Here is a 27,658-nt window from a genome sequence, read left to right as displayed (position 1 = left end):
CTGGGCAACCTGTGCCAGTGTCTCCCCACTCTCATGGAAACAATGTCTTCCTCATCTCAGGCTCCTCTCTTCCAGCTTAAAGCCATTGCCCCTCATCCTGCCGCTGTAGGCCCTTGTGAAGAGTCCCTCCCCAGCTCTCCTGAAGCCTCTGGAAGGCTGCTCAAAGGTCTCCCTGGAACCTTCTCTTTTCCAGGCTGACCAAGCCCAACTCCCTGAACCTGTCCCCTTAGCTGAGGTTCTCCAGCCCTCTGACCATCTTTGTGGCCTCCTCTGGACCCTCTCCAGAAGTTCCATGTCCTTCATGTGTTGGGAGCATCACAACTGCACACAGTGCTCTAGGTGGGGTCTCCCTCAATCACCTCCCTGGGCAGCCTGCTCCAATCCCTGACCACTCTTGCAGCAAAGAAATTTTTCCCCTCAAAGGTGATCTTGGCCAGCACCTAGGAAGGTGACTCCACCACCTCCTTCCAGGGAGCTGGTGAGAACCTCCCCTCAGCCTCCTCTTCTCCAACCCCAGCTCCCTCAGCTGCTCCTCTCCAGCCCTGTTCTCCAGACCCTTCATCAGCTTTGTTCTCCTTCATTGGACACTCTCCAGCCCCTCAGTGTCCTTCTGGGAGTGAGTGGCCCAAAACTGGAAGCAGGGTTCAAGGTGCAAAACCAGATGAAATGACTTAAGGATCAGAAAAGCCCTTAGCACAAGCTGTGAGAGGAGAGTTCTCCCAGGTGACTTGAGTGTGAGATGATCACTGGCCACAGACAAGCTTTCCCAGGGGGCTTGAAGCCATACTCACACCTCAACAACTTGATACTGCAACCACACAGGCCAGAGCAGGTTTCTCTTAAGATGATCATTTTGTTGTGATCAAAAGTCACTTCACAGCCTCACAGAGTGCCAGCTTGGAAGGGACCCCAAGGATCCAACCCTTCTAGGTGGTAGTAGAGATGAGCTGGCCCACTTGCAGTGTCTGGGCCTCTGTAGAGCTTGTGTAGCTGAAAGGCTCCAGATTGAAAGGGGATTAAAAGAAAGAAGAAAGGGGGAAATAAAGGCAGGGAGCTGTTTGGCATTACCTTTTGTTCCATCCTGGGCTTCAGGTTTGGTTTCACCTGCTGGCACAGCTGAGGGGTCACTTCCATCACAGACCTAAGAAAGGCACAACAAAGAATCATCTCTGGCAGACCTAAATGCTGCTGGTGGAGACTCCTTTGACTCAGTGCAGCACTCAAATGCCTCCTCCTGTCAAACCCAAATGCTGCTGGTGGAGACTCTGACTCAGTGCAGCACTCAAATGCCTCCTTCTATCAAACCCAAGTGCTGCTGGTGGAGACTCTGACTCAGTGCAGCACTCAAATGCCTCCTTCTATCAAACCCAAATGCTGCTGGTGGAGACTCCTTTCACTCAGTGCAGGACTCAAATGCCTCCTTCTATCAAACCCAAATGCTGCTGGTGGAGACTCTGACTCTGTGCAGGACTCAAATGCCTCCTCCTGTCAAACCCAAATGCTGCTGGTGGAGACTCTGACTCTGTGCAGGACTCAAATGCCTCCTTCTATCAAACTCAAATGCTGCTGGTGGAGACTCCTTTGACTCAGTGCAGCACTCAAATGCCTCCTTCTATCAAACTCAAATGCTGCTGGTGGAGACTCCTTTGACTCAGTGCAGGACTCAAATGCCTCCTTCTATCAAACCCAAGTGCTGCTGGTGGAGACTCTGACTCTGTGCAGGACTCAAATGCCTCCTTCTATCAAACCCAAGTGCTGCTGGTGGAGACTCTGACTCAGTGCAGCACTCAAATGCCTCCTTCTATCAAACCCAAGTGCTGCCTGTGGAGTCTCCTTTGACTCAACTGTCTCCTCCTGCACTTCAGGGGCAAGCAAAAGCACAGCTCTGTGTTTCAGCAGTAAACCCTCCCCCAAAGCCTGAGGGGATCTGAAATCTAGGTAATTAAAAGAGAAATAATTAAGTCTGTTTCCTCTCCTATTAACAGGCCAGCTGGGGGGAAGACTTCATTGTCCTGAGCTGTCAAGAAAATGCAGCCTGGGACCTGGACACAGTTGGCACTGGGAAGGATACAGAAAGGGGATCTGGAGGAGGCATTTTGACTGCCTCAGTCCAAATTCCTTCTTCCTGCAAAACCTGACATGCCCAGGTGACTGCCTGGTGGGTGTGGGGCAGGCTGTGGATGGAGTCTGCCTGGACTGCAGTAAGGCCTTTGCCACCATCCCCCACAGCAAACTCCTGGCCAAGCTGTCAGCCCCTGGCTTGGACAGCAGCTCTCTGAGCTGGGTTAGGAACTGGCTGGAGGCTGAGCCCAGAGAGTGGTGGTGAATGGTGCCACAGCCAGCTGGCAGCCAGGCACCAGTGGTGTGCCCCAGGGAGCAGTGCTGGGCCCTGTGCTCTTTAACATCTTCATTGATGACCTGGATGAGGGCATTGAGCCCATCAGCAGTAAATGTGCCACAGCAACCCCAGGCAGTGCTGCAGGCTGGGGTCAGAGTGGCTGAGAGCAGCCAGGCAGAGAGGGACCTGGGAGTAGTGGTTGATAGCAGCTGAACAGGAGCCAGCAGTGTGCCCAGGTGGCCAAGAAGGCCAAGGGCATCCTGGCCTGCATCAGGAAGAGTGTGGCCAGCAGGAGCAGGGAGGTCATTCTGCCCCTGCACACTGCACTGGTTAGGCCACCCCTTGAGTCCTGTGTCCAGTTCTGGGCTCCTCAGGTCAAGAAGGACATTGAGAGACTTGAAGGTGTCCAGAGAAGGGCAAGGAGGCTGGGGAGGGGTCTGGAGCACAGCCCTGTGAGGAGAGGCTGAGGGAGCTGGGGTTGCTTAGTCTGGAGAAGAGGAGGCGCAGGGGAGACCTTCTTGCTCTCTCCAACTCCCTGAAGGTAGGTTGTAGCCAGGTGGGGGCTGGTCTCTTCTCTCAGTCAAGCAGAACCAGAACAAGAGGACACAGTCACAAGCTGTGCCAGTGGAAGTTTAGGCTGATGTTAGGAAGAAGTTCTTCCCAGCAAGAGGAACTGGCCCCTGGATGTGCTGCCCAGGGGGCTGGTGGAGTCCCCATTCCTGGAGGTGTTCAAGAGGGGATTGGATGTGGCACTTGGAGCCATGGTTTAGTTGTCAGGAGGGGTTAGGTGTTAGACATGGGTTGGACTTGATGATCTCTGAGGCCTTTTCTAGCCTGGCTGGTTCCATGATATATCTCCGTTCTGGGGCTGAATCTCCAACTTGTTGGGGTCCAAATCCTACCCACCACAGCTGCCATCCCCAAAGAGCAATCCCATTCTTCCTGCAGGGTGCCATGACATCAGTGTCTGTGCTCACAGCTTGGGCTCCCAACAGCAAGACTCAGACATTTCAAAGAGGCAACCCAGCAGGGAAGTATTGGAACCATTCTCTCCCTTCTGCCCAGGCTCCAGACCTCTCCCATTCTAGGAACTGGCTGCCACAAATCTGTGCACTTCCTTTTATAAAACCAGGGGTTCTGAGAGGTGGAAAGAGACAACACAGCTGCCCAGAACATTATCACTGCTGCACAGAGCAGCAGAAGCAGACTGGGAAGCTGTTCAAGTCTACCTCCTCCTTGGGAATGGGGCAGGAAACTTAAGAGACAGAACACAACTGCTGTGCTGGTGAGAAACATCAGCCCCATTGTTTGACCTTTCCTCCTGCCTTCCTGCAGGTGAAGGGAGTTTACAGGATTTTAGAGGCTATTATTACCCTGGAAAGACTTCAATACAGCTGCAGATGGCTTCAGGCCTCCTTTGTTACACAGGATCCTGTTTAAGGATGGGAGAGTAACAAAGCAATACAGGGAAGTTGTAGAAGCTCCTTCATTGTAGATGTTCTGTGACAGATGGGGTGAACAACCAGCCTGTTTCCTGGAGGCTAGAGAGAGTCCAGTGGAGGCTATGAGGATGCTGAAGGGCCTGGAAGATCTGTGTGAGGAGGAGAGGCTGACAGCCCTGGGGCTGTTGAGCCTGGAGAAGAGAAGGCTGAGAGGGATCTGATCAATGGTTACAAATATCTGAGGGGGGAGAAGAAGCCCTGGTGAGATCACATCTGGAGTATTGTGGTCAGTTCTGTGCCCCCCAGTTCAAGAGGGGCAGGGGTCTACTGCAGAGAGTCAAAAGGGAGTCTATGAGGATGCTGAAGGGCCTGGAACAGCTGTGTGAGGAGGAGAGGCTGAGAGCCCTGGGGGTGCTGAGCCTGGAGAAGAGAAGGCTGAGAGGGATCTGATCAATGGTTACAAATACCTGAGGGGTGGGGGGCAGGAAGGGGCCAGGCTCTGGGCAGTGGTGTCCTGGGATGGGACAAGAGGCAATGGACACAAACTGGAACCCAGGAGGTTCCACCTCAACCTGAGGAGAAACTTCTTTGGTGTGAGGCTGCTGAGCCCTGGAGCAGGCTGCCCAGAGAGGTTGTGGAGTCTCCTGCTCTGGAGCCTTTCCAGCCCCCCCTGGCTGTGTTCTGTGTGCCCTGCCCTGGGTGACCCTGCTCTAGCAGAAGGGTTGGACTCATCTCCAGAGGTCTCTTCCAAGCCCTAGCATTCTGTGATTCTGGGATCTTGCTTTAGACAAAGGAATGCAAGGACAGATTTGAGAGGCTGCACTTGTATTGCTTTGTTTCAGTCACAGAATCCCAGAATCAATTAAGCAGGTTGGAAAAGACCTCAGAGATCATCAAGTCCAACCTCTGAAGAGAAGTTGTCATGAAGACAGGGTGAGAAAGACATTTTTGTTCTCCTGTTATTGCCATATTGAATAAATGTTGTGACCTTCTGGTCTACAAATCTTCAAAGCCCACAGGCTGCTTGCATTGCCTCTCACTGATGGCAGCAGTATCAACACCTGCAGGCTAAGATACACAGAATCACTGAGTGGCAGGGGGTGGAAGGGACCTCTGGAGATGAGAACAGCATAGCACAGAATTAACCAGGTTGGAAAAGACCTCAGAGATCATCCAGTCCAACCACTCACCCAGCACCATCTAATCAACTAAACCATGGCACCAAGGGCCTCAGCCAGGCTCTTCTTAAACACCAGCTTCCTGAAGGGAGGTTGGAGCCAGGTGGGGGTTGGTCTCTTCTCCCAGGCACCCAGCACCAGAACAAGAGGACACAGTCTCAAGCTGTGCCAGGGGAGGTTTAGGCTGGAGGTGAGGAGAAAGTTCTTCCCAGAGAGAGTTGTTAGCCATTGCAATGTGTTGCCCAGGGAGGTGGTGGAGTCCCCACCCCTGGAGATGTTCAAGAGGGGATTGGATGTGGCACTTGGTGCCATGGTCTGGTCATGAGGTCTGTGGTGACAGCTTGGACTTGATGATCTTTGAGATCTCTTCCAACCTTGGTGATTCTGTGACGGGGACTCCACCACCCCCCTGGGCAGCACATTCCAATGGCTAACAACTCTCCCTGGGAAGAACTTTCTCCTCACCTTCAGCCTAAACCTCCCCTGGCACAGCTTGAGACTGTGTCCTCTTGTTCTGCTGCTGGGTGGCTGGGAGAAGAGATCAACCCCCACCTGGCTAGAACCTCCCTTCATCCTGGCCATTCCCCTCGTGCCAGAGCAGGGCCACCCAGGGCAGGTCACACAGCAACACATCCAGGAGGGTTTGGAATGTCTCCAGAGATGGAGACTCCACCACCTCTCTGGGCAGCCTGCTCCAGTGCTTCATCACCCTTAAATGAAAGAAGCTCCTCCTCATGTTCAGATGGAACTCCTGATGTTCCAGTCTGTGCCTGTTACCCTTGGCCTGCCACTGGGTACCAATGAACAAAGCCTGGCCCCATCCTCCTGACTGCCTCCCTTTAAGTATTGATCAGCATTGATAGAATAGAATACAGAATAGAATACAGAATTAACCAGGCTGGAAAAGGCCTCAGAGATCATCCAGTCCAACCTCTCACCCAGCACCATCTGATCAACTAAACCATGGCACCAAGGGCCTCATCCAGGCTCTTCCTAAACACCTCCAGGGATGGGGACAGCATTGTCACTAATCATGTCATAGAGTCACAGAATCAACCAGGTTGGAGAAGGCCAGGTTGGAAAAGAACTCAGAGATCATCAAGTCCAACCTAGTAACTAATACCTAACCCCCCCTGACAACTAAACCATGGCTCCAAGTGCCACATCCAAGCCTCTCTTGAAGACATCCTGGGATGGTGACTCCATCACCTCCCTGGGCAGCACATTCCCATGGCCAATCTCTCTTGCTGGGAAGCACTGGATGAGATCTCCCTCAGGCTGCTCCTCTCCAGACTAAAGAGCCCCAATTCTCTCAGCCTTTCCTCACCAGAGTGCCCTCAGCATCTTTGTAGCCCTTTGCTATACCCTCTCCAGCAAGTCCCTGTCCCCAGAACTGGACAAGGCCTTCCAGCAGCCCCCTGAAGCCTGTGCCATGATTTCCAAGCATTGCCATGTGTAATTTCAACCCAAGGGCAGGAGTATGTCCTGTGCTTCCCTGAAGTGATCCTCCTTGCAAGGCCAATCTTGCAGCCTGAGGCTATCTGCTGCCTGAGCTCTGCTGCTCTGCACTCACACCTTGTGGCTCTTAGCTTTCATGGAGCTCAGCACTTGTGCACCCCCATGCAAAGCAGCACAGTGAAAGGGAAGCTGTGCCTCCACAGCACACATCTGAGATTACAGATTCCACCCCCTGCATTTCCTCTGTGCTGAATTGGAAAGGAGCTGCTGCAGCAGAGGAAGCTGATGGGGGACAAGAGGAAGTCAAAGGCCCTCCAACTCTCCTGTGCTTTCTACCACCACTACCACTGCTCTTGTGAGGAGGGATAAACTGGCTCAGCATCTCCACCAGCTCAGTCTTCTCATGGCTGAGGAGCCTGTGGGTGTTGGGGGAGCAGACAGGACTCACAGAAGAGAGCTGCTACTCAGTCTCCATTTCCCTCCTTCCTCTTTCCTGCACAGAAAGGAGGAACTATCCCCTTCAACACCCCATGAGAGGAAACTGGGCCCCTTCAGGGCCCACCAAAGCAACTTCCCACACACAGTTCAATGACACATACAGGCCCCAGGAGGTAGCAGGAGGTCTGGATGAAGGCTGAGCAAAGCCTTCAATGCTGTCCCCCAGCACATCCAGGTCTCCAGGCTGGTGCAGGAGGGGTTCCATGGAAGGACCATTCAGAGGGTACAGAACTGGCTTGAGGGCTGCACCCAGAGGCTGCTGTCAATGCTCCATGGCCAAGTGGAGGCCAGGGGCAAGTGGAGTCCCTCAGGGATCAGCACTGGGACCAGTCCTGTTGAACATCTGTGCTGGTGCCAGGGACAGTGGCACTGAGTGCAGCCCCAGCAGGGCTGCTGCTGACACCAAGCTGTGTGGTGCTGCTGACAGCTGCAGGGAAGGATCCATCCAGAGGGACCTGCACAGGCTGCAGAGCTGGGCCCAGGACAACCTCAGGAGGCTCAACAAGACCAAGGGCAAGGTCCTGCAGCTGGGGCAGGGCAATCACAGGCACAATGTAGGCTGGGCATGAACTGGCTTGAGAGCAGCCCTGGAGAAAAGGCCTTGGGGGTGCTGGGGGAGGAGAAGCTCAGCAGGAGCCAGCAGGGAGCACTTGCAGCCCAGAGAGCCAAGCAGAGCCTGGGCTGCAGCAAGAGAAGTGTGGCCAGCAGGGCCAGGGAGGGGATTCTGCCCCTCTGCTCCACTCTGCTGAGACCACAGCTGCAGCTCTGGGGCCAGTGCTGGAGCCTCTGTGCCAGGAAGGATCTGGAGGTGCTGGAAGGTGTCCAGAGCAGGGCCAGGAGGAGGAGCAGAGGGCTGGAGCTGCTCTGCTGTGAGGACAGACTGAGGGAGTTGGGGTTGTGCAGTCTGGAGAAGAGAAGGCTCCCAGGAGACCTCATTGTGGCCTTGCAGGATCTACAGGGGGCTCCAAGAAAGCTGGGGAGGGACTTTTGAGGGTGTCAGGGAGGGATAGGACTGGGGGGGATGGAGCAAAACTAGAAATGGGGAGATTGAGATTGGCTGTGAGGAAGAAGTTGTTCCCCAGGAGGGTGGTGAGAGCCTGGCACAGGTTGCCCAGGGAGGTGTTTGCAGCCAGGCTGGATGTGGCTGTGAGCAACCTGCTGTGGTGTGAGGTGTCCCTGGCAAGAAGGTCTCCCCTGAGCCTCCCCTTCTCCAGGCTAAGCAACCCCAGCTCCCTCAGCCTCCCCTCACAGGGCTGTGCTCGAGATGATGGCTTGGAACTTACTTTTCCCTTTGAGTCATTTTCTAGCCTGAAGATATCTCTGACATCAGGAATGTGGTGCTGCTTGTTTCTTTTCCTCATGGTCTGGGTGACAGTTTCCACTCTTTTTTCCACTGCTGCCCTCTGGGTTCTGGTGAGGGTGGACAGGAACACCATGCTTTCCAGGGAGTCACCAGAGCTCTCAGCAAACAGATTTGACAGGCCTGCCTCCTTCAGCCATTCTTCTTCCAGTTCTCCCTCTGAGCAAAGCAAAGAGAGGAAATAAAACAAAGAGCATGAATGTTGTCCCTTGGGTACTGTTGGGCACACTGGATGCTCACAGCATGGTGTCACCAATGCAGTTCACAGGGAAGGTGCAAAGGGGATCCACAGCTACACAGCATGGGAGGGCTTGGAAGGGACAGAGATCATCAAGCCCAACCCCCTGCCAGAGCAGGGTCACCCAGGGCAGGTCACACAGCAACACATCCAGGCAGGTCTGAAATGTCTCCAGAGATGGAGGCTCCACCACCTCTCTGAGCAGCCTGCTCCAGGGCTGCAGCAGCCTTAAATGAAAGAAGTTCAGATGGCACTGCTCACATTCCCTAGCTGTGAACAACACATCTGCTTTACAATTGGAGCTCTAAACACAGCTAGGGCTGTGTGCAAGGGGGATCTGCTGGGGGTCTCTGCAGTTTGGACACTCCTTGATAGTTTACAGAGTCACAGAACAGCAGGAGGTTGGGAGGGGCCTCCTGTGAGTCCAAGTCCCCTGCCAAGGCAGCAGCACCTAAAGCAGGTCCCACAGGAACACATCCAGGCAGGTCTGGAATGTCTCCAGAGATGGAGACTGCACCAACTCTCTGGGCAGCCTGCTCCAGTGCTCCATCACCCTTCACAGTCTCACAGTGTCACTAAGGTTGGAAGAGACCTCGAGGATCATCAAGTCCAACCTATCACCACAGACCTCATGACTAAACCATGGCTCCAAGTGCCACATCCAATCCCCTCTTGAACACCTCCAGGGATGGGGACTCCACCACCTCCCTGGGCAGCACATTCCAATGGCTAACAACTCTCTCTGGGAAGAACTTTCTCCTCACCTCCAGCCTAAACCTCCCCTGGCACAGCTGGAGACTGTGTCCTCTTGTTCTGCTGCTGGTTGCTAGAGAGAAGAGACCAACCCCCACCTGGCTACAACCTCCCTGCAGGGAGTTGGAGAGAGCAATGAGGTCTCCCCTGAGCCTCCTCTTCTCCAGGCTAAGCAACCCCAGCTCCCTCAGCCTCTCCTCACAGGGCTTGTGAATGAATGAAAGCAGCTCCTCCTCATGTTCAGATGGAACTTCTGATGTTCCAGTCTGTGCCTGTTACCCTTGGCCTGTCACTGGGTACCACTGAACAAAGCCTGGCCCCATCCTCCTGACTGCCTCCCTTTAAGTATTGATCAGCCTTGATGAGATCCCCCTCAGGCTGCTCTTCTCCAGGCTAAACAGCCCCAGTTCTCTCAGCCTTTCCTCACAAGAGAGATGTTCCAGTGCCCTCAGCATCTCTGTAGCCCTTTGCTGCATCCTCTCCAGCAAGTCCCTGCCCTTGAACTGGGGAGCTCAGAACTGGACACCATATTCCAGATGGGACCTCACCTGGGCAGAGAAGAGGGGAAGGAGAACCTCCCCTGACCTGCTGGCCACACTCTTCTTAATCCACCCCAGGATGCCCTTGGCCTTCTTGGCCACCAGGGCACACTGCTGGCTCATGGCCATCCTGTTGTCCCCCAGCACTCCCAGGTCCTTTTCCCCAGAGCTGCTCTCCAGCAGCTCAGCCCCCAGGCTGGACAAGAACAACGAGTTAGACTGCCATGAGTTGGAAGAAGCTGTGGTTTCCCCAGAGCTTCCAAAGGTACCAAAGCTCTCAAAGCTATGGAGCAAGCCTTGTAATAATCTGCAGCACTTCTGTAAGCCATCAGCCACTTTGTGCATGCACCTAGCTAGAAATGTGCCTGGGGAACTCTGAAAGCCTCTGATCATTGCTGCTCCATTGATTGCTCCACAGCAAACTCCTGGCCAAGCTGTCAGCCCATGGCTTGGATGGGAGCACTCTGAGCTGGGTTAGGAACTGGCTGGAGGCTAAGCCCAGAGAGTGGTGGTGAATGGTGCCACAGCCAGCTGGCAGCCAGGCACAAGTGGTGTGCCCCAGGGAGCAGTGCTGGGCCCCAGCCTGTTCAATATCTTCATTGATGATCTGGATGAGGGCATTGAGTCGATCAGCAGTAAATTTGCAGATGACAGCAAGCTGGGGGCAGGAGTTGATCTGCTGGAGGGTAGAGAGGCTCTGCAGAGGGACCTTGCCAGGCTGGACAGATGGACAGAGTCCAACAGGATGGCATTCAACAAGTCCAAGTGCCAGGGGCTGCACTTTGGCCACAACAACCCCAGGCAGTGCTGCAGGCTGGGGTCAGAGTGGCTGAGAGCAGCCAGGCAGAGAGGGACCTGGGGGTACTGGTTGATGGTAGGCTGAACATGAGCCTGCAGTGTGCCCAGGTGGCCAAGAGGGCCAAGGGCATCCTGGCCTGCATCAGGAAGAGTGTGGCCAGCAGGAGCAGGGAGGTCATTCTGCCCCTGGACACTGCACTGGTTAGGCCACACCTTGAGTCCTGTGTCCAGTTCTGGGCTCCTCAGTTTAGGAAGGAGGTTGACTTGCTGGAAGGTGTCCAGAGAAGGGCAAGGAGGCTGGGGAGGGGTCTGGAGCACAGCCCTGTGAGGAGAGGCTGAGGGAGCTGGGGTTGCTTAGCCTGGAGAAGAGGAGGCTCAGGGGAGACCTTCTTGCTCTCTCCAACTCCCTGAAGGGAGGTTGCAGCCAGGTGGGGGTTGGTCTCTTCTCCCAGGCAGCCAGCAGCAGAACAAGAGGACACAGTCTCAGGCTGTACCAGGGGAGGTTTAGGCTGGAGGTTAGGAAGAAGTTCTACACAGAGAGAGTGATTGCCCACTGGAATGTGCTGCCTGGGGAGGTGGTGGAGTCACCATCCCTGGAGGTGTTCAGGAGGAGACTTGCTGGGGTGCTTGGTGCCATGGGTTAGTTGTTTAGGTGGTGTTGGATTGGTTGATGGGTTGGACACAATGATCTTGAAGGTCTCTTCCTACCTGCTTTATTCTATTCTGTTCTATTTTCAGTTCTCAACCTGCTGAGCTCCCTCAGCTCCATGCTCCTGCCCACTCTTCTGGATACATTAATCCCACAGCCCTCCATTAGCTCCACTTAATGAAGGACAAGCCAGTCTGCAGGAGTCACCTTAGTGCCAGCTTTTAATCAGTCCTCCAGTCATGGTCTCCAGCAGGCTGCCAGCCCACAGAACAATTGTTGCTTTAGTCTTAGAGCTGATGAGCTTTCCTTTACTGACAGCCCACTGCTCAGGAGAGAGGAGAAAGCTATCACATCCCCTCACTGATGCCAACATTTATGCTTCTGAACTCAGTAACCCTCTACACAGACACCAAGTCCTGCCTGCCAGGAACCCTCTCAACCATTCCAGCCACACTTCCACTTATCAGGCATCTAACAGTACCCATGTCAGCTTCACTGCTGCCTGCAGCTGCCCACCCTGCCCACTGAGTGCCCAAGGGGGCATCTGAATGCTAACAGCTCTCAGGACACAGACACAAAATTGTACTACAAGCTGAAGCCTGAGCCTCTGACAAAGCTCTCTTTGATTCTATCACTGGGGCTGGGAAGAAAGGCTGCACCCACTCACCAGAGCAGAGCACAGAGTGGCTTGGGCTGGAAGGGACTTGAAAGATCATCCAGTTCCATGGGCAGGGACACCTCCCACCAGCACAGCTTGCTCAAGGCCTCATCCAGCCTGGCCCTCAACACCTCCAGGGAGGAGGCAGCCACAGCCTCCCTGGGCAACCTGTACCAGAGTCTCACCACCCTCACTGCCAAAAATTTCTTATCATAGTATCAGTCAGGGTTGGAAGGGACCACAAGGATCATCCAGTCCCAACCCCCCTGCCATGGGCAGGGACACCCCACACTACATCAGCCTGGCCAGAGCCTCATCCAGCCTGGCCTTAAACACCTCCAGGGACAGGGCCCCAACCACCTCCCTGCACAACCCATTCCAGGGCTTCACCACTCTCATGGGGAAGAACTTCCTCCTCCCCTCCAGCCTCAATCTCCCCACCTCCAGCTTCATTCCATTCCCCCTAGTCCTATCACTACCTGAGATCCTGAGCAGTCCCTCCCCAGCCTTCCTGGAGCCCCCTGCAGATCCTGGAAGGCCACAATGAGGTCACCTCAGAGCCTTCTCTTCTGCAGACTGAACAGCCCCAACTCCTTCAGTCTGTCCTCACAGCAGAGCAGCTCCAGCCCTCTGCTCATCCTCCTGGCCCTTCTCTGGACACCTTCCAGCACCTCCACATCCCTCTTGCAATAGGGGCTCCAGAACTGGAGGCAGTACTCCAGGTGGGGTCTCCCCTGAGCTGAGCAGAGGGGGAGAATCACCTCCCTTGCCCTTCTGGCCACACTTCTCCTGCTGCAGCCCAGGCTCTGGTTGGCTTTCTGGGCTGCAAGTGCACACTGAGAGCTCCTGGTGAGCTTCTCCTCCCCCAGCACCCCCAAGGCTCTCTCCTCAGGGCTGCTTTCCAGCCAGTCCCTGCCCAGCCTGCATTTGTGCCTGGGATTGCCTCCACCCAGCTGCAGGACCCTGCCCTTGCTCTTGTTGAACCTCCTGAGGCTGGCTTGTGCCCACCTCTCCAGCCTGTCCAGCTCCCTCTGGATGGATCCCTTCCCTCCAGCTGTCTGCTGCACCACACAGCTTGGTGTCATCAGCAACCCTGCTGAGGGTGCACTCAGTGCCACTGTCCATGGCACCCACAGAGATGTTGAACAAGACATTTCTTCCTCCTCTCCAGTCTCAATATCCCCTCTCCCAGCTCAAAACCATTGTCCCTCATCCAGGCACTCCCAGCCCTTGTCAAAAGTCCCTCCCTAGCTCTCCTGCAGCCCCTTCAGATGTGACCAAGGTGTCTCTCATCTCTCTCCTTCCTTGCCTTTCATGGCCCTGTCTGGAGTAAAGCCCCACTGAGGCAGGCCCATCAGCAGGTGCAGTGTTCCACACATTCAGGTGTGCTCCACAGCCACATGAGGTGGAAAGGGCAATCAGACACTGGGCTGTGCTGCCCTGGGAGGTGGTGGAGTCCCTGTCCCTGAAGGTGGTTAAGGGAAGCTTGGAGGTGGCACTGAGTGCCATGGTCTGGTTGATGTGGTAGTGTTAGGCCATAGGCTGGGCTGGATGAGCTCAGAGCTCTATTGCAGCCTCAATGATTCTGTGATTCTGTGTGGGGCAGAGCAACATCTGCTGCATCTGGTCAGCAGCTCAACTGTGCTGACTCCCTTGGGCTTCACAGCAGAGCTGGACTGGTAACTAGGGGGGTAGGATGGCTTCCCCTGAATAACCAAAGGAAAAGGAGTGATCCTGGAGTGCAGAGCCCGAGGGCACAGCAGCATGGGTGAGCAGGGGAAGAGCAGAGGCTCCCAGGCTCTGCTGCTCTGGAGCTCTGGCAGATGCCATGCTCCCAGGGCACCTGGGCTGGCAGCCCTCATGCTCCTCCAGAGGTAGAATAGAATAGAATAGAATAGAATAGAATAGAATAGAATAGAATAGAATAGAATAGAATAGAATAGAATAGAATAGAATAGAATAGAATAGAATAGAACAGAACAGGACCAGGTAGGAAGAGACCTCAAAGATCATCAAGTCCAACCTATCACCCAACACCATCTAATCAACTAACCCATGGCACCAAGCACCCCATCAAGTCTCCTCCTGAACACCTCCAGGGATGAGGACTCCACCACCTCCCTGGGCAGCACATCCAATGGGCAATCACTCTCTCTGTGTAGAACTTCTTCCTAACCTCCAGCCTAAACCTCCCCTGGCACAGCTTGAGACTATGTCCTCTTGTTCTGGTTCTGCTTGCCTGAGAGAAGAGACCAACTCTGTCCTGGCTACAACCTCCCTGCAGGGAGTTGGAGAGAGCAAGAAGGTCTCCCCTGAGCCTCCTCTTCTCCAGGCTAAGCAACCCCAGCTCCCTCAGCCTCTCCTCACAGGGCTGTGCTCCACACCCCTCCCCAGCCTCCTTGCCCTTCTCTGGACACCTTCCAGCATCTCAACATCTTTCTTCAATTGAGGGGCCCAGAACTGGACACAGGACTCAAGGTGTGGCCTAAGCAGTGCTGAGCACAGGGCACAAGGACTTCCCTGCTCCTGCTGGCCACACTGCTCCTGATGCAGGCCATAGCTATCCCCTCTTCAGAGCCCAGGGGGGCAGAAGTGCAAACCCCTTTGCAAGCAAAGGGAGCACATTGTTCTCATCCTGCAGAGGTCACCCAAAATGCAAATCTCATCACTTGAACTTGCTGAGCCTGTGGGGCTCTTGCAAGATAGGGAGAGAGGCAGCTCCTGCACTGTTGGAAGCAGACACAGGACTGTGAGAAAAAGGGGGTTTGCTGGAATTAAACACATTGTTTTTCTTGTCCTGTCAAACAACAGAGGAGTAAAGAAATTACTCAGATTCTAAGGTCATGCCCTCAGGGTGCTTCTGAGAAAGAAAACCAACACATCTGACCAGGCACAACACTTACAAGCCTAGGAAGTTACTCACTAAACTCAAGCCAGTTAAACATTGGCTTCTCTCCTAGAGCAGGAGGCTCCTCTCCACCACAGCCACAGTAATGAACACCAAGCACAAGAACTAAGCCAGTTTAACAGGAAACTGCAAGTAAAGGTCCAGTTGCTGGGGTTTGCAAGCACAGACAGCTTCCTGAGCTCCTCCAAACACCATTTAAAGGACACCCAGCCTTTTCTTCAGCTCTGATCCAGCTCTTTTTCAGGGCACTGCCAGTTTCTGGTGCTACCAGAGGCAACCAAAGTGGATGCTCAGCAGTGGCCTCCTATGAGATTTAAGTGTGTTTCATAGATTCATATAATGCCTTGTGTTGGAGGGAACCTTTCAGATCATCCAGTTCCAACCCCCAGCCATGGGCAGGGACACCTCCCACCAGCCCAGCTTGCTCAAAATCTCCTCTGACCTGGCCTTCAACACCTCCAGGGAGGAGGCAGCCACAGCCTCCCTGGGCAACCTGTGCCAGTGTCTCACCACCCTCACTGGAAACAATTTCTTCCTAATCTCCACTCTCAATCTCCCCTCTCCAAGCTCAAAGCTATTGTCCCTCATCCTGTCACTCCCAGCCCATGTCAAAAGTCTCTTCCCAGCTTTCTTGTGGCTCTCTCCAGGTATTGGGAGGCTGCTCTAAGGTATCAATAGTATCAGTCAGGGTTGGAAGGGACCACAAGGATCATCCAGTTCCAACCCCCCTGCCATGGGCAGGGACACCCCACACTAGAGCAGCCTGCCCAGAGCCTCATCCAGCCTGGCTGCAAACACCTCCAGGGACAGGGCCTCGACCACCTCCCTGCACAACCCATTCCAGGGCTTCACCACTCTCATGGGGAAGAACTTCCTCCTCCCCTCCAGCCTCAATCTCCCCACCTCCAGCTTCATTCCATTCCCCCTAGTCCTAGCACTGCCTGAGATGCTGAGCAGTCCCTCCCCAGCCTTCCTGGAGCCCCCTTCAGATCCTGGAAGGCCACAATGAGGTCACCTGGGAGCCTTCTCTTCTCCAGACTGAACAGCCCCAACTCCTTCAGTCTGTCCTCACAGCAGAGCAGCTCCAGCCCTCTGCTCATCCTCCTGGCCCTGCTCTGGACACCTTCCAGCACCTCCACATCCCTCTTGCAATAGGGGCTCCAGAACTGGAGGCAGGACTCCAGGTGGGGGTCTCCCCAGAGCTGAGCAGAGGGGGAGAATCACCTCCCTTGCCCTGCTGGCCACACTTCTCCTGCTGCAGCCCAGGAGCTGATTGGCTTTCTGGGCTGCAAGTGCACACTGAGAGCTCCTGGTGAGCTTCTCCTCCCCCAGCACCCCCAAGGCTCTCTCCTCAGGGCTGCTTTCCAGCCAGACCCTGCCCAGCCTGCATTTGTGCCTGGGGTTGCCTCGGAGGTCTCCCTGAAGCCTTCTCTTCTGCAGGCTGAACAGCCCCAAGGCTCTCAGGGTGTCCCCACAGCTGCAGCCCTCACTTGGACTCCAAGCATGTGAATGCTTTTTGCTTGCTGTACCACCTGAATAGCCACCTCCCCCCGGCTGCCCGCGGGGTGCACTCCCAGGAAGGGATTCCTTACCATCTGGCTCTTTCACTACCACTGGCTCCTCGTGGTTGCTGCCTCTGGTTTCGTGGATGTTTTCAACTTCTTTCCAGTAGTCATCCATGGAGAGCTCATCCAGGGAGTCCTGGGAGGCGGAGCGGGCAAAGGCTGCTCCCTCGGGGCCGCTCCTGCAGGCCTCATGGTTCATGGTGTACTGGCCAGACCGGCGGCTGCGGGCACAAAGCACAGGGCAAGGCTCGGTTAGCTTCCTGAGGTGCAGCAGAGATTAGCATCCAATCCATCAGGTTGGAAAAGACCTCAGAGATCATCAAGCTGAATCCCATCCCGGAGATGCCTCAAAGAGGCAGAGAGGTGCTGCTGAGGGACGTGGGTCAGCACCAGCCTTGGGCGAGTCAGAGAATGGATGGGCTGGGTGATCAGAAAAGTCTTTTCCAACCACAACCATTCCGTGGTGCCAAGGTCTTGGAATCATAGAATCACAGAATCACTAAGGTTGGAAGTGACCTCAGAGATCATCAAGTCCAAGCTGTCACCCAACACCTCCTGACAACTAAACCATGGCTCCAAGTGCCACATTCAATCCCCTCTTGAACACCTCCAGGGATGGGGACTCCACCACCTCCCTGGGCAGCACATTCCAATGGCTAACAACTCTCTCTGGGAAGAACTTTCTCCTCACCTTCAGCCTAAACCTCCCCTGGCACAGCTTGAGACTGTGTCCTCTTGTTCTGCTGATGGGTGCCTGGAAGAAGAGACCAACTCCCTCGTGGCTACAACCTCCCTTCAGGGAGTTGGAGAGAGCAAGAAGGTCTCCCCTGAGACTCACAGTATCACAGAATCACCAAGGTTGGAAGAGACCTCAAGGATCATCAAGTCCAACCTGTCACCACAGACCTCATGACTAGACCATGGCACCAAGTGCCACATCCAATCCCCTCTTGAACACCTCCAGGGATGGGGACTCCACCACCTCCCTGGGCAGCACATTCCAATGGCCAACAACTCTCTCTGGGAAGAACTTTCTCCTGACCTCCAGCCTAAGCCTCCCCTGGCACAGCTTGAGACTGTGTCCCCTTGTTCTGGTGGACTCCTCTTCTCCAGGCTAAGCAACCCCAGCTCCCTCAGCCTCTCCTCACAGGGCTGTGCTCCAAACCCCTCCCCAGCCTCCTTGCCCTTCTCTGGGCACCTTCCAGCATCTCAACATCTTTCCTAAACTGAGGAGCCCAGAACTGGACACAGGACTCAAGGTGTGGCCTAACCAGTGCTGAGCACAGGGCACAAGGACTTCCCTGCTCCTGCTGGAAGTCTCTGTGAAGGAGGGAAGTTAGTGATGGATCCTGCCACAGGGGCAGAGAAAAGTATTCTCCACAAGTCAAGCAGGATATTAAACTATATCACACCTGGAACTTAGTTGTGTTTAACATTGCTGCTGCGAGCCTGGATTGGCACAGGAGCCTGTACTAAAGAGGAAACAATGAATCCAGCTTCCAGGACTTGGAGTGACACCAAACCTCTAATTCAACCCACAATGATCAGACTCACAGATTGCACCAGGTTGGGAGAGACCCTCCAGGGTCATCTTGTCCAACCCCCCTGCAGCCAGCAGGGACATCTCCAACTACAGCAGGCTGCCCAGGGCCACAGTGAGTCTCACCTTCAAAGTCTCCAGGGATGGGGGCTCCACCCCTCTGGGCAACCTGTTCCAGAGTCTCACCCTCCTCAATGTGCAGAACTTAATGTCCAAGCTAAACCTCCCCTGCTCCAGCTTCAAACCATTGCCCCTCATCCCATCCCCACAGGCTCTTCTGAACAGTCCCTCCCCAGCCTGCCTGCAGCTCCCCTGCAGATACTGAAATGCAGCTCAAAGGTCTCCTCAAAGCCTTCTCTCCAGGCTGAACAGCCCCAACTCCCTCAGCCTGGCCTCAGAGCAGAGGGGCTCCAACCCTCTGATCATCTTCATCACCTTCTCTGGACCCTCTCTCCATCAAGTTCTTGTGTTGGGGGCAGCAGAGCTGCACCCAGCCCTGCAGGTGAGGTCTCCCCAGCGCAGAGCAGAGGGGCAGGATCCTCTCTCTCCAGCTCTGGCAATGGGCACTGGCAGCACAGAAGGCCAAGGGCAGCCTTGGGCTGCCCTTGGCCTTCTGTGCTGCCAGTGCCCATTGCTGGCTGCTGCCCAGCTCCTCTCCCACCACCAACCTCAAGTCACTTCCACAACCCTCATCTCACAGCTCTTCCAAGCATCACCATTCATCAAGAGTTTGTCCAAAGTGCCTTTTCTGCCTGAGTAAATTGCTAGAGCCTGGCAGTATTCTCACCCCTTTATGCTTTGCTAGTCTTTCATTTTTAATTAACAGTTAGTCTGCTGGCTCTGACCTTAATTACAAGGACAAAGCAGATTTGCTGAGCTTGTGAACTGAAGGGGGGAGTCCAAATGTTTACTAGAGGCCACATCTGCTTCTGTCCTCTCTTCTCTTTGGCTCAAAGCTCACTGCTTTTCCACCCTGATGTTCTGGCATTGCACCCACCCACCCACCCTGCCAAATGGATCTTGCTAAGGGCTTTCAGAAGGGATCCTTCACCCTAACCACAGCTGTGACAAGGAAAGAGCAGCCAACAAGCTGAAGCCTCCAGCTCTCACCTTGGCCTCATGAAGTCCTTGGCAAAACTCAGCACTGCCCTAGGAAAGAACTCCTCTGAACAAGTGCAAAGGTTCTGATGATGTCACTCAAGCTGCAGGTCCTCCTTACCAGCAAGCAGAGCAAACCAACAGCCACAGACTGGTTGTGAGCATCAGTGGCTCATGAGCAGCAACCTGACCTGGCTTCACAGCTGGCCCTGCCTTGAGTGGGATTCTTTAGCCTGGAGAAGAGGAGGCTCAGGGGAGACCTTCTTGCTCTCTCCAACTCCCTGAAGAGAGGTTGTAGCCAGGTGGGGGTTGGTCTCTTCTCCCAGGCAGCCAGCAGCAGAACAAGAGGACACAGTCTCAAGCTGTGTCAGAGGAAGTTTAGGCTGGAGGTGAGGAGAAAGTTCTTCCCAGAGAGAGTTGTTAGCCATTGGAATGTGCTGCCCAGGGAGGTGGTGGAGTCCCCATCCCTGGAGGTGTTCAAGAGGGGATTGGATGTGGCACTTGGAGCCATGGTTTAGTTGTCAGGAGGTGTTAGGTATTAGATCACAGGTTGGACTTGATGATCTCTGAGGTCTTTTCCAACCTTATTGATTCTATGATTGAGTGGGCAGCAGATGAGACAAGATGATTCTCAATGGCCCATTCTACACTAAGCCACTCTCCTGTCATGACAGTATGGAAGAATTCTGCCTTGCATTAAGAACCAGTGAAGCTCTTAACCCCTCAGGAAGAGCTTCAGGTGTCTTTTATGTCTGAATTTGTCTCTACAGCCTAACAAAGAAGGCATGGTGTGGGGTTAAGTAATAAATAGTCAAAGATGCCTTTAATAGTTTGGGTTGGAAAGGACCTTCAGGATCTTCTAGTTCCAACCCCCCTGCCACAGGCAAGGGACTCCTCTCACTAAACCAGGCTGCTCAAAGCCTGCTTTGGCCACACTCAGCAGCAGTGCTGGCTGCTGGAGATGGTTCTGGTGCACTGCAGGAACTCTCCTGCAGAGAGTGGCACTGGATTCAGGAGCAGCACAGCTCACACAGGGCACACACCTCCCACAAGCTTAACTGAGGCAACTCCATGGAGAAAATACATTGATTGGGTACAGAATCAGAGAATCTTTTGGGCTGGAAAAGACCTCTGAAAGCATCCAGCCCAACCACCAGCCTAAGCCCACCATGGCCACCAAACCATGGCCCCAAGTGCCATGGCCATAGGTTTCTGCAGCACCTCCAGGGCTGGGGACTCCACCACCTCCCTGGGCAGCTTGTGCCAATGTCTCACCACCCTCCCTCTCAAGAATGTCTTCACAGAATCACCAAGGTTGGAAGATACCTCAAAGATCATCAAGTCCAAGCTGTCACCACAGACCTCATGACTAAACAATGGCTCCAAGTGTCACATCCTGTCCCCTCTTGAACACCTCCAGGGATGGGGACTCCACCACCTCCCTGGGCAGCACATTCCAATGGCTAACAACTCTCTCTGGGAAGAACTTTCTCCTCACCTCCAGCCTAAATCTCCCCTGGCACAGCTTGAGACTGTGTCCTCTTGTTCTGCTGCTGGATGCCTGGGAGAAGAGACCAACCCCCACCTGGCTACAACCTCCCTTCAGGGAGTTGCAGAGAGCAAGAAGGTCTCCCCTGAGCCTCCTCTTCTCCAGGCTAAGCAACCCCAGCTCCCTCAGCCTCTCCTCACAGGGCTGTGCTCCAGACCCCTCCCCAGCCTCCTTGCCCTTCTCTGGACACCTTCAAGTCTCTCAATGTCCTTCTTGACCTGAGGAGCCTAGCTCTGGACACAGTCTCTCCTCCTCCAGCTATCACTTATTCTGGGAGAGAACCACAGCAGAGAGCAAGCCCTGTGGATTTATTACAAGGCAAGCACAGAATCACAGAATACAGCTGATTGGAAGAGACCTCCCAGCTCACCCAGCCCAACCCTCAGCCCAGCACCGCAGGCTCAGCACTAAACCATGTCCCTAAGCACCAGGTCCACGCTGCTTGAACACCTCCAGGGATGGTGACTGCAGCACTGCCCTGGGCAGCCTGTGCCAGAGCCTGGTAACCCTCCCTGCACAGCAAAACCAGTGCTCCCTTCCCAGCTGGATGACTTTGCAGCTTTATCTAGAATGAAAACAAGAGGCCCTTGTCCTTTTCATTTTCCCTTGGGCCCAGTGCCACTTGCTAGCTGCCCCCAAGTCCCCAGAGCCATACCTTTCTCTCTGCAGATAAGTCCCTTGTGTGGCCAGGTCACAAACCCTTTCACACCATATGTGCTTGATTCCCTGATAAGAAATACCAAGGCTGTGGACTTTGCCTTTAAAGGTAAAGAGCCCTATGGAAGGACTGGGACTTTCTACCCCTCCTGCCTCTCTGCTCCAGGTGCAGGTTAATAAATGACAGTGAATTACCCAGCTGATATTCACCCCAACATCAGCCCTTAACCTGCCCTCACTTGAAAACAAGGAAAGGGAGGGGAGGAAGAAAGTAGCTCTAAAGGAGCATTCAGCTTCTGCAGCAACAGCAATAACAACACCTTGCTAGGAGTGGAAGTAGAGAAGAGGAGGCTGAGGGGAGACCTCATTGCTCTCTCTACAGCTCCCTGAAAGGAGGCTGCAGTGAGGTGGGGGCTGGGCTCTTCTCCCCAGTCTCAGGTGATAGGAGATGCAATGGCCTGGAATTGTGCCAGGGGAGGGTTAGGTTGGAGATTGGGGGAAAACTTCTTTGCTGCCAGAGTGGTCAGGGATTGGGACAGGCTGCCCAGGGAGGTGGTGGAGTCCCCAGCCCTGGAGGTGCTGCAGAAACCTGTGGCCATGGCACTTGGGGCCATGGTTTGGTGGCCATGGTGGGGTTGGGTTGAAGGTTGGACTGGATGCTTTCAGAGGTCTTTTCCAACCCAAAAGATTCTCTGATTCTGTACCCAACCAATGCATTTTCTCCATGGAGCTGCCTCAGTTAAGCTTGTGGGAGGTGTGTGCCCTGTGTGAGCTGTGCTGCTCCTGAATCCAGTGCCACTCTCTGCAGGAAGGTGTTCCTGCAGTGCACCAGAACCATCTCCAGCAGCCAGCACTGCTGCTGAGCATGGCCAAAGCCAGCTGGGCTTCCCAGCCCCTGCCCAGGCTTTGCTTCTCCTGCAGCTGAAGGTGCTCAGGGCATCCTGGGCCCACCTCAAGCAGCCCCTGCAGAGGAACTGCAGGCTGAGCCAGGGCAGGTTGGAGCTTATCACCCCGTAGCAGTTCTCTGGTGGCCTTTCACCTTTGGAACAACCTGCTCTCACTGACCCACCTCAGCTGAAGTTTAACCACCACAGCACATCACCTACAGAAGAAAACTGACAGACTGACTGTGCTCAAAGCTTGCCCTGTTGGGGCCTCTGGCAGGCTGAGAGGGGACACCCTGCAGCAGGCAGGGTGGTGAGCAGCCACCCCTCAGCCTCCTCTTCTCTACTTCCACTCCTCAACCTAATTACTGCAAGTGTCTTGGCAGAGCTAATCCTCTTGTTCCCACCACCAGGGGCACATTTATTTACTAGAAACACCCAGGGTGTCAGAAGCAGCACTCCAGAGTGACCAGAGGGGAGCCATTTATACCAGCTCCTGTGAGGAACTCCAAAAATAACAACAACAACAACAACAACAACAATAATAATAATAATAAATATAAATAAAAACCAACAGCCAGATTGGAAGAGACCTTCAAGATCATGGTGTCCAACCCATCAACCAATCCAACACCACCTAAACAACTAACCCATGGCACCAAGCACCCTGTCAAGTCTCCTCCTGAACACCTCCAGTGATGGGGACTCCACCACCTCCCCAGGCAGCACATCCCAATGGGCAATCACTCTCTCTGTGTAGAACTTCTTCCTAACCTCCAGCCTAAACCTCCCCTGGCACAGCTTCAGACTGTGTCCTCTTGTTCTGCTGCTGGCTGCCTGGCAGAAGAGACCAACCCCCACCTGGCTACAACCTCCCTGCAGGGAGTTGCAGAGAGCAAGAAGGTCTCCCCTGAGCCTCCTCTTCTCCAGGCTAAGCAACCCCAGCTCCCTCAGCCTCTCCTCACAGGGCTGTGCTCCAGACCCCTCCCCAGCCTCCTTGCCCTTCTCTGGACACCTTCCAGCAAGTCAACCTCCTTCCTAAACTGAGGGGCCCAGAACTGGACACAGGACTCAAGGTGTGGCCTAACCAGTGCAGTGTCCAGGGGCAGAATGACCTCCCTGCTCCTGCTGGCCACACTCTTCCTGATGCAGGCCAGGATGCCATTGGCCCTCTTGTCTGCCTGGGCACACTGCAGGCTCATGTTCAGCCTGCCATCAACCAGCACCCTCAGGTCCCTCTCTACTTGGCTGCTCTCCAGCCACTCATTATGGTTACAAGGGAAAGCATCAGCTTTGGGGTATTTCACTGAGCACTGGACAACTTCACAATGTCCAACCTAACCCTTCCCTGGCACCATTTCAGGCCATTTCCTCTTGTCCAACACCTAATCCTAGGGAGCAGAGCCCAACCCCCACCTCACTGCAGCCTCCTCTCAGGGAGCTGTAGAGAGCAATGAGGTCTCCCTCAGCCTCCTCTTCTCCACACCAACCACCTCCAGCTCCCTCAGCTGCTCCTCCCCAGCCCTTTGTGTTCTTTTGCCACTGGATCTCTGGGCATTAACAATTCAGAGCTGACTCCCAGCAAGCTGCAAGGTAGATGAAAGGAAACTCTGCTTATGTGGGTTTGTGACAGACTCCAGCAGCATGGCTCTAAAGAAGAGGCACTCTCAAAGCAGAACCATCCTGTTGACACAGGAAGTACAAGGTGAAGCAGTAACTGAAGCTTGTACAAGGGCCAACCAGATTTAAACAAACCAAAGGATGCCTTTGGGGCTCATTTTGGAGTCTCCTCCCTGAGCAATCCCATCCCTGAGGTGCTGTGCCCTGAGACATAAACACAGGACTTCCCAAATCCCTTCAGATCTAAACAACCTTAAAAGATATGGACAGGGAATCAATGTGGTCTCCTGTCCTGCTTTGCATCCTGAAGGCTGAGCTACAGCACTGGGGGAGTAAGTAAAGCTCCTAAGCCCAAAGCTTCCCCCATGCCTCCCCTCCTTCCACGGAGCCAAGCAGCACCACAAGGTCCAAAGAGCTCTCAGCTCAAGAAGCCAAGCAAGCTCCAGCCTAATGGCTGCAGCAGTTGCCTGCCTCGAGCTCTGTGTTCCTGCCTGGAACACTGCTTGAGGAAATGCTTGCCAGACCTTCCTGGTGTCACAGTGCCAGGCATCCTAATCATGGAGGCATAGAATGGCTTGGGTTGGAAGAGACCTCAGAGATCATCTACTCCAGCCCCCTGCCATGGGCAGGGACACCTCCCACCAGCCCAGCTTGCTCAAGGCCTCATCCAACATTGGCCTTGAACACCTCCAGGGAGGGAAGACCCACGGCCTCCCTGGGCAGCCTGTGCCAGTGTCTCCCCACCCTCCCCACTACAGAACTTCTTCGTAAGATCTAGTCTAAACCCACTCTCCCTCAGCTTAATGAGGGACAGTTTAGTGTCCAGAACAACACAAACACATTCCTCACCCCTTCTAAAGTGCTTTGCAACTTTCAGAGGGCATTAGAGAAACTTGAGCCTGGGCTTGGGCTTCTGCTTTTTATCCCAGCTCCTAGATCTTGCCCTGTTGCCACACCTGCATCCTTTCCTTACTGCCTTTCCTTTTCTTTCTTCTCTCCATGACTGCCTGCCAACTCTGCTGCACCTCAGCCTCTTCAAGAGAGTCAAACAGGACAAGGAAAGACAACACAATCATAGAATCACAGAATGGTTTGGGTTGGAAGAGACCTTAAAGATCATCCAGTTCCAACCCCCTGCCATGGGCAGGGACACCTCCCACCAGCCCAGCTTGCTCAAGGCCTCATCCAACATTGGCCTTGAACACCTCCAGGGAGGGAAGGTTGCCTCCCTGGGCAACCTGTGCCAGTCTCTCACCACCCTCATACTGAAGAACTTCTTCCCTACATGCATCTACATCACATCCAGTGTTTGGGGGAACTGACAGCACTCCTCTCCCTTAAACAGTTTTCTTCTGGCTGCTCTGTGACCTTATGGGACATTTGGAATGTCAGTTGCAATCAAACTTGCCCAAATCCTCCTTAAGCTCCAAAGAAAAGCCAGAGAAGTAGGCACTGAGGCAAAGCTCTGTTCTCCTTCCCAGGACAGAGCACAAAGTGAGTGCAGAGAGGGTTTGAGCCAGCACCCACTTGCTAAATGAGCATGAAAAAGCCCGAGCAGAGCGAATCAGGTCTCCTAAGGATTGTTTTGGGTAATACCATCAGCTGCTGTTAATACCTGGCTCAAAAACTGCCCTGGAGATTAAAGCAAAGGGAGAAAAAACACCAACCCAAACAAACCCAAAAGCAAACTTCACAAAGTAGCATTTGAAAGGCCTCCATTAGTAGCTAATGCAGAGCAGCCTAACATATGGCATCCTGGCCCTGCATCAGGAAGAGTGTGGCCAGCAGGAGCAGGGAAGTCCTTGTGCCCTGTGCTCAGCACTGCTTAGGCCACACCTGGAGTCCTGTGTCCAGTTCTGGGCCCCTCAGCTCAAGAAGGACATTGAGAGACTTGAAGGTGTCCAGAGAAGGGCAAGGAGGCTGGGGAGGGGTCTGGAGCACAGCCCTGTGAGGAGAGGCTGAGGGAGCTGGGGTTGCTTAGCCTGGAGAAGAGGAGGCTCAGGGGAGACCTTCTTGCTCTCTGCAACGCCCTGCAGGGAGGTTGTAGCCAGGTGGGGGTTGGGCTCTTCTCCCAGGCAGCCAGCACAGAACAAGAGGACACAGTCTCAAGCTGTGCCAGGGGAGGTTTAGGCTGGAGGTGAGGAGAAAGTTCTTCCCAGAGAGAGTTGTTAGCCATTGGAATGTGCTGCCCAGGAAGGTGGTGGAGTCCCCATCCCTGGAGGTGTTCAAGAGGGGATTGGATGTGGCACTTGGTGCCATGGTCTACTCATGAGGTCTGTGGTGACAGCTTGGACTCAATGATCCTCGAGGTCTCTTCCAACCTTAGTGATACTGTGATACAGCAGGGAGGTTTGAGCTGATGATCCCCAAGGTCCCTTCCAAGCTAAGCCACTCAGTGATACCTGCACTGTGCTGCTCCCAGCCACATCCTCAGCATGAGTTAGGGCAGATGTTTTTTCCACCTCAGAGAACATAACCTTCCTCCTTTGCCCACCCCAGCCTGCCCCTGAAGACAAGAGGAAGGAAATCATGGCAATGACAGAGGCTGTACTGCATATTCTAATCCCCTGCAGCAGAACCAGGGAGATTCCAGACACCAGGCCAAAACGTAAGCTGCCTGAGCTATATGCAGCCCTGCTAAGAGGATTAAAATACTTTAAGCCCTTTCCTTCACCAGGGCCTCATGTTCCTCCACAGCCACTTGGAACCTATTTCATCCTCCTGATTAGATGAGTTGTGGTGGACTGCACACACCCCCCCTGTCTAAAATGATGGTGCAGAGCACAGAATGGTTTGGGTTGGAAGGGATCTCCAAAGCAGGGAGAACAGGGACAGGCTGCTTAAGGGCCACATCCAGCCTGGCTTTGAAACACCTCCAGGGAGGGGGACATCCACAGCCTCCCTGGGCAACCTGTGCCAGAGTCTTACCACCTTCATTGGAAACAACTTCCTCATCTCTAGTCTCACTCTCCGCTCTCCCCAGCTCAAAGCCACTGTTTCTCATCCTGGCACTCCCAGCCCCTGGCAAAAGTCCCTCCCCAGCTCTCCTGGAGTCCCTTCAGGTACTGGAAGGCTGCTCTAAGGTCCCCCTGGAGCCTTTCCTTCTCCAGGCTGAACAGCCCCAGCTCTCTCAGCCTGTGCTCATAGGGGAGGATGCTCCTGCCCTCTGAGCACAGACTCCTAGAGCAGTTTGGGTTGGAAGGGACTTTAAAGATCATCTTGGTGGTCTCCTCTGGAGAGTGTTGGCCCCTGTGTTTGCCTGATGATGGGAGCCCATTTCCCATCAGAAAAGCTGTCAGAACCACAACATGTTCTGAGCATAGGTAGCAGCAAGAAGGGTTCTCTGCTACTCCAGCCCAGGTTGTTTCAGCATAAACCTGAGGGAATTCCACTCCACACAACACCAGAAAGAATGCAGGGCTGCCAGCTGCAGCCACAAAACCTGTCCCCCCCCCCCCCCCCAAATGACTGCCCCCAGCTGGGTCCTTAGGTTTGCAGGGACTGCTGCATTCCAGCCTCTAAGCTGCCCAATTCATGATTCCAGGTTTTGTCTCCAACAATGGAACACACAGAATGGTCCAGGCTGGAAGGGAGCTCTAAAGCTCATCCAGTCCAACCCCCCTGCAGGCAGCAGGGACATCCCCAACTAGATCAGGTTGCCCAGAGCCCTGTCCAGCCTCACCTTGAATATCTCCAGGGAAGGAGCCTCAACCACCTCCCTGGGTAACCTGTGCCAGTGTTCAACCACCCTCCTGGTGCAGAACTTGTTCCTCACATCCAGTCTCAATCTGCTCTAGTTTGTAGCCATTGCTCTTTGTCCTGTCCCTGCAGGCCTTTGCAAACAGTCCCCTCTGCAGCCTTCCTGTAGCCTCCCTCAGGTCCTGGCAGGCTTGCTCTTAGGTCTCCCTGGAGCCTTCTCTTCTCCAGG

General features: G+C 54.3%; 1 protein-coding gene across 1 annotated transcript; it reads right to left on the bottom strand.

Moving 5' to 3' along the window:
• Positions 1-874: 874 nt before the first annotated feature.
• On the bottom strand, positions 875-21,280 carry LOC137461397 (rho GTPase-activating protein 18-like). The gene is made up of 4 exons (XM_068171141.1): positions 21,225-21,280; positions 16,410-16,603; positions 8,198-8,433; positions 875-1,141 (listed from the first exon to the last, which is right to left on the bottom strand). Exons 2-4 carry the CDS (start codon positions 16,579-16,581, stop codon positions 875-877), a joined length of 675 nt encoding a protein of 224 aa, XP_068027242.1. The 5' UTR covers positions 16,582-16,603; positions 21,225-21,280.
• Between the last annotated feature and the right edge of the window lie 6,378 nt (positions 21,281-27,658).

This window comes from Melanerpes formicivorus, unplaced genomic scaffold, assembly GCF_026170545.1.
Source record: "Melanerpes formicivorus ecotype bairdi unplaced genomic scaffold, bMelFor1.0.p_v2 SCAF_2027, whole genome shotgun sequence".
In the NCBI taxonomy this organism is placed as follows: Eukaryota; Metazoa; Chordata; class Aves; order Piciformes; family Picidae; genus Melanerpes; species Melanerpes formicivorus.
Note: the sequence above shows the minus strand (reverse complement) of the source record. Positions and strands in the feature narration are given on the sequence as shown.

Excerpts from the sequence above, each read along its gene's own strand:
- LOC137461397 (XM_068171141.1), bottom strand. The coding sequence starts at position 16,581 with ATGAACCATGAGGCCTGCAGGAGCGGCCCCGAGGGAGCAGCCTTTGCC. Across the intron at positions 8,434-16,409 it reads GGTAGTGAAAGAGCCAGATG|AGGGAGAACTGGAAGAAGAA; the intron begins GTAAGGAATCCC and ends TGCTTTGCTCAG. Across the intron at positions 1,142-8,197 it reads AAAATGACTCAAAGGGAAAA|GTCTGTGATGGAAGTGACCC; the intron begins GTAAGTTCCAAG and ends TGCCTTTCTTAG.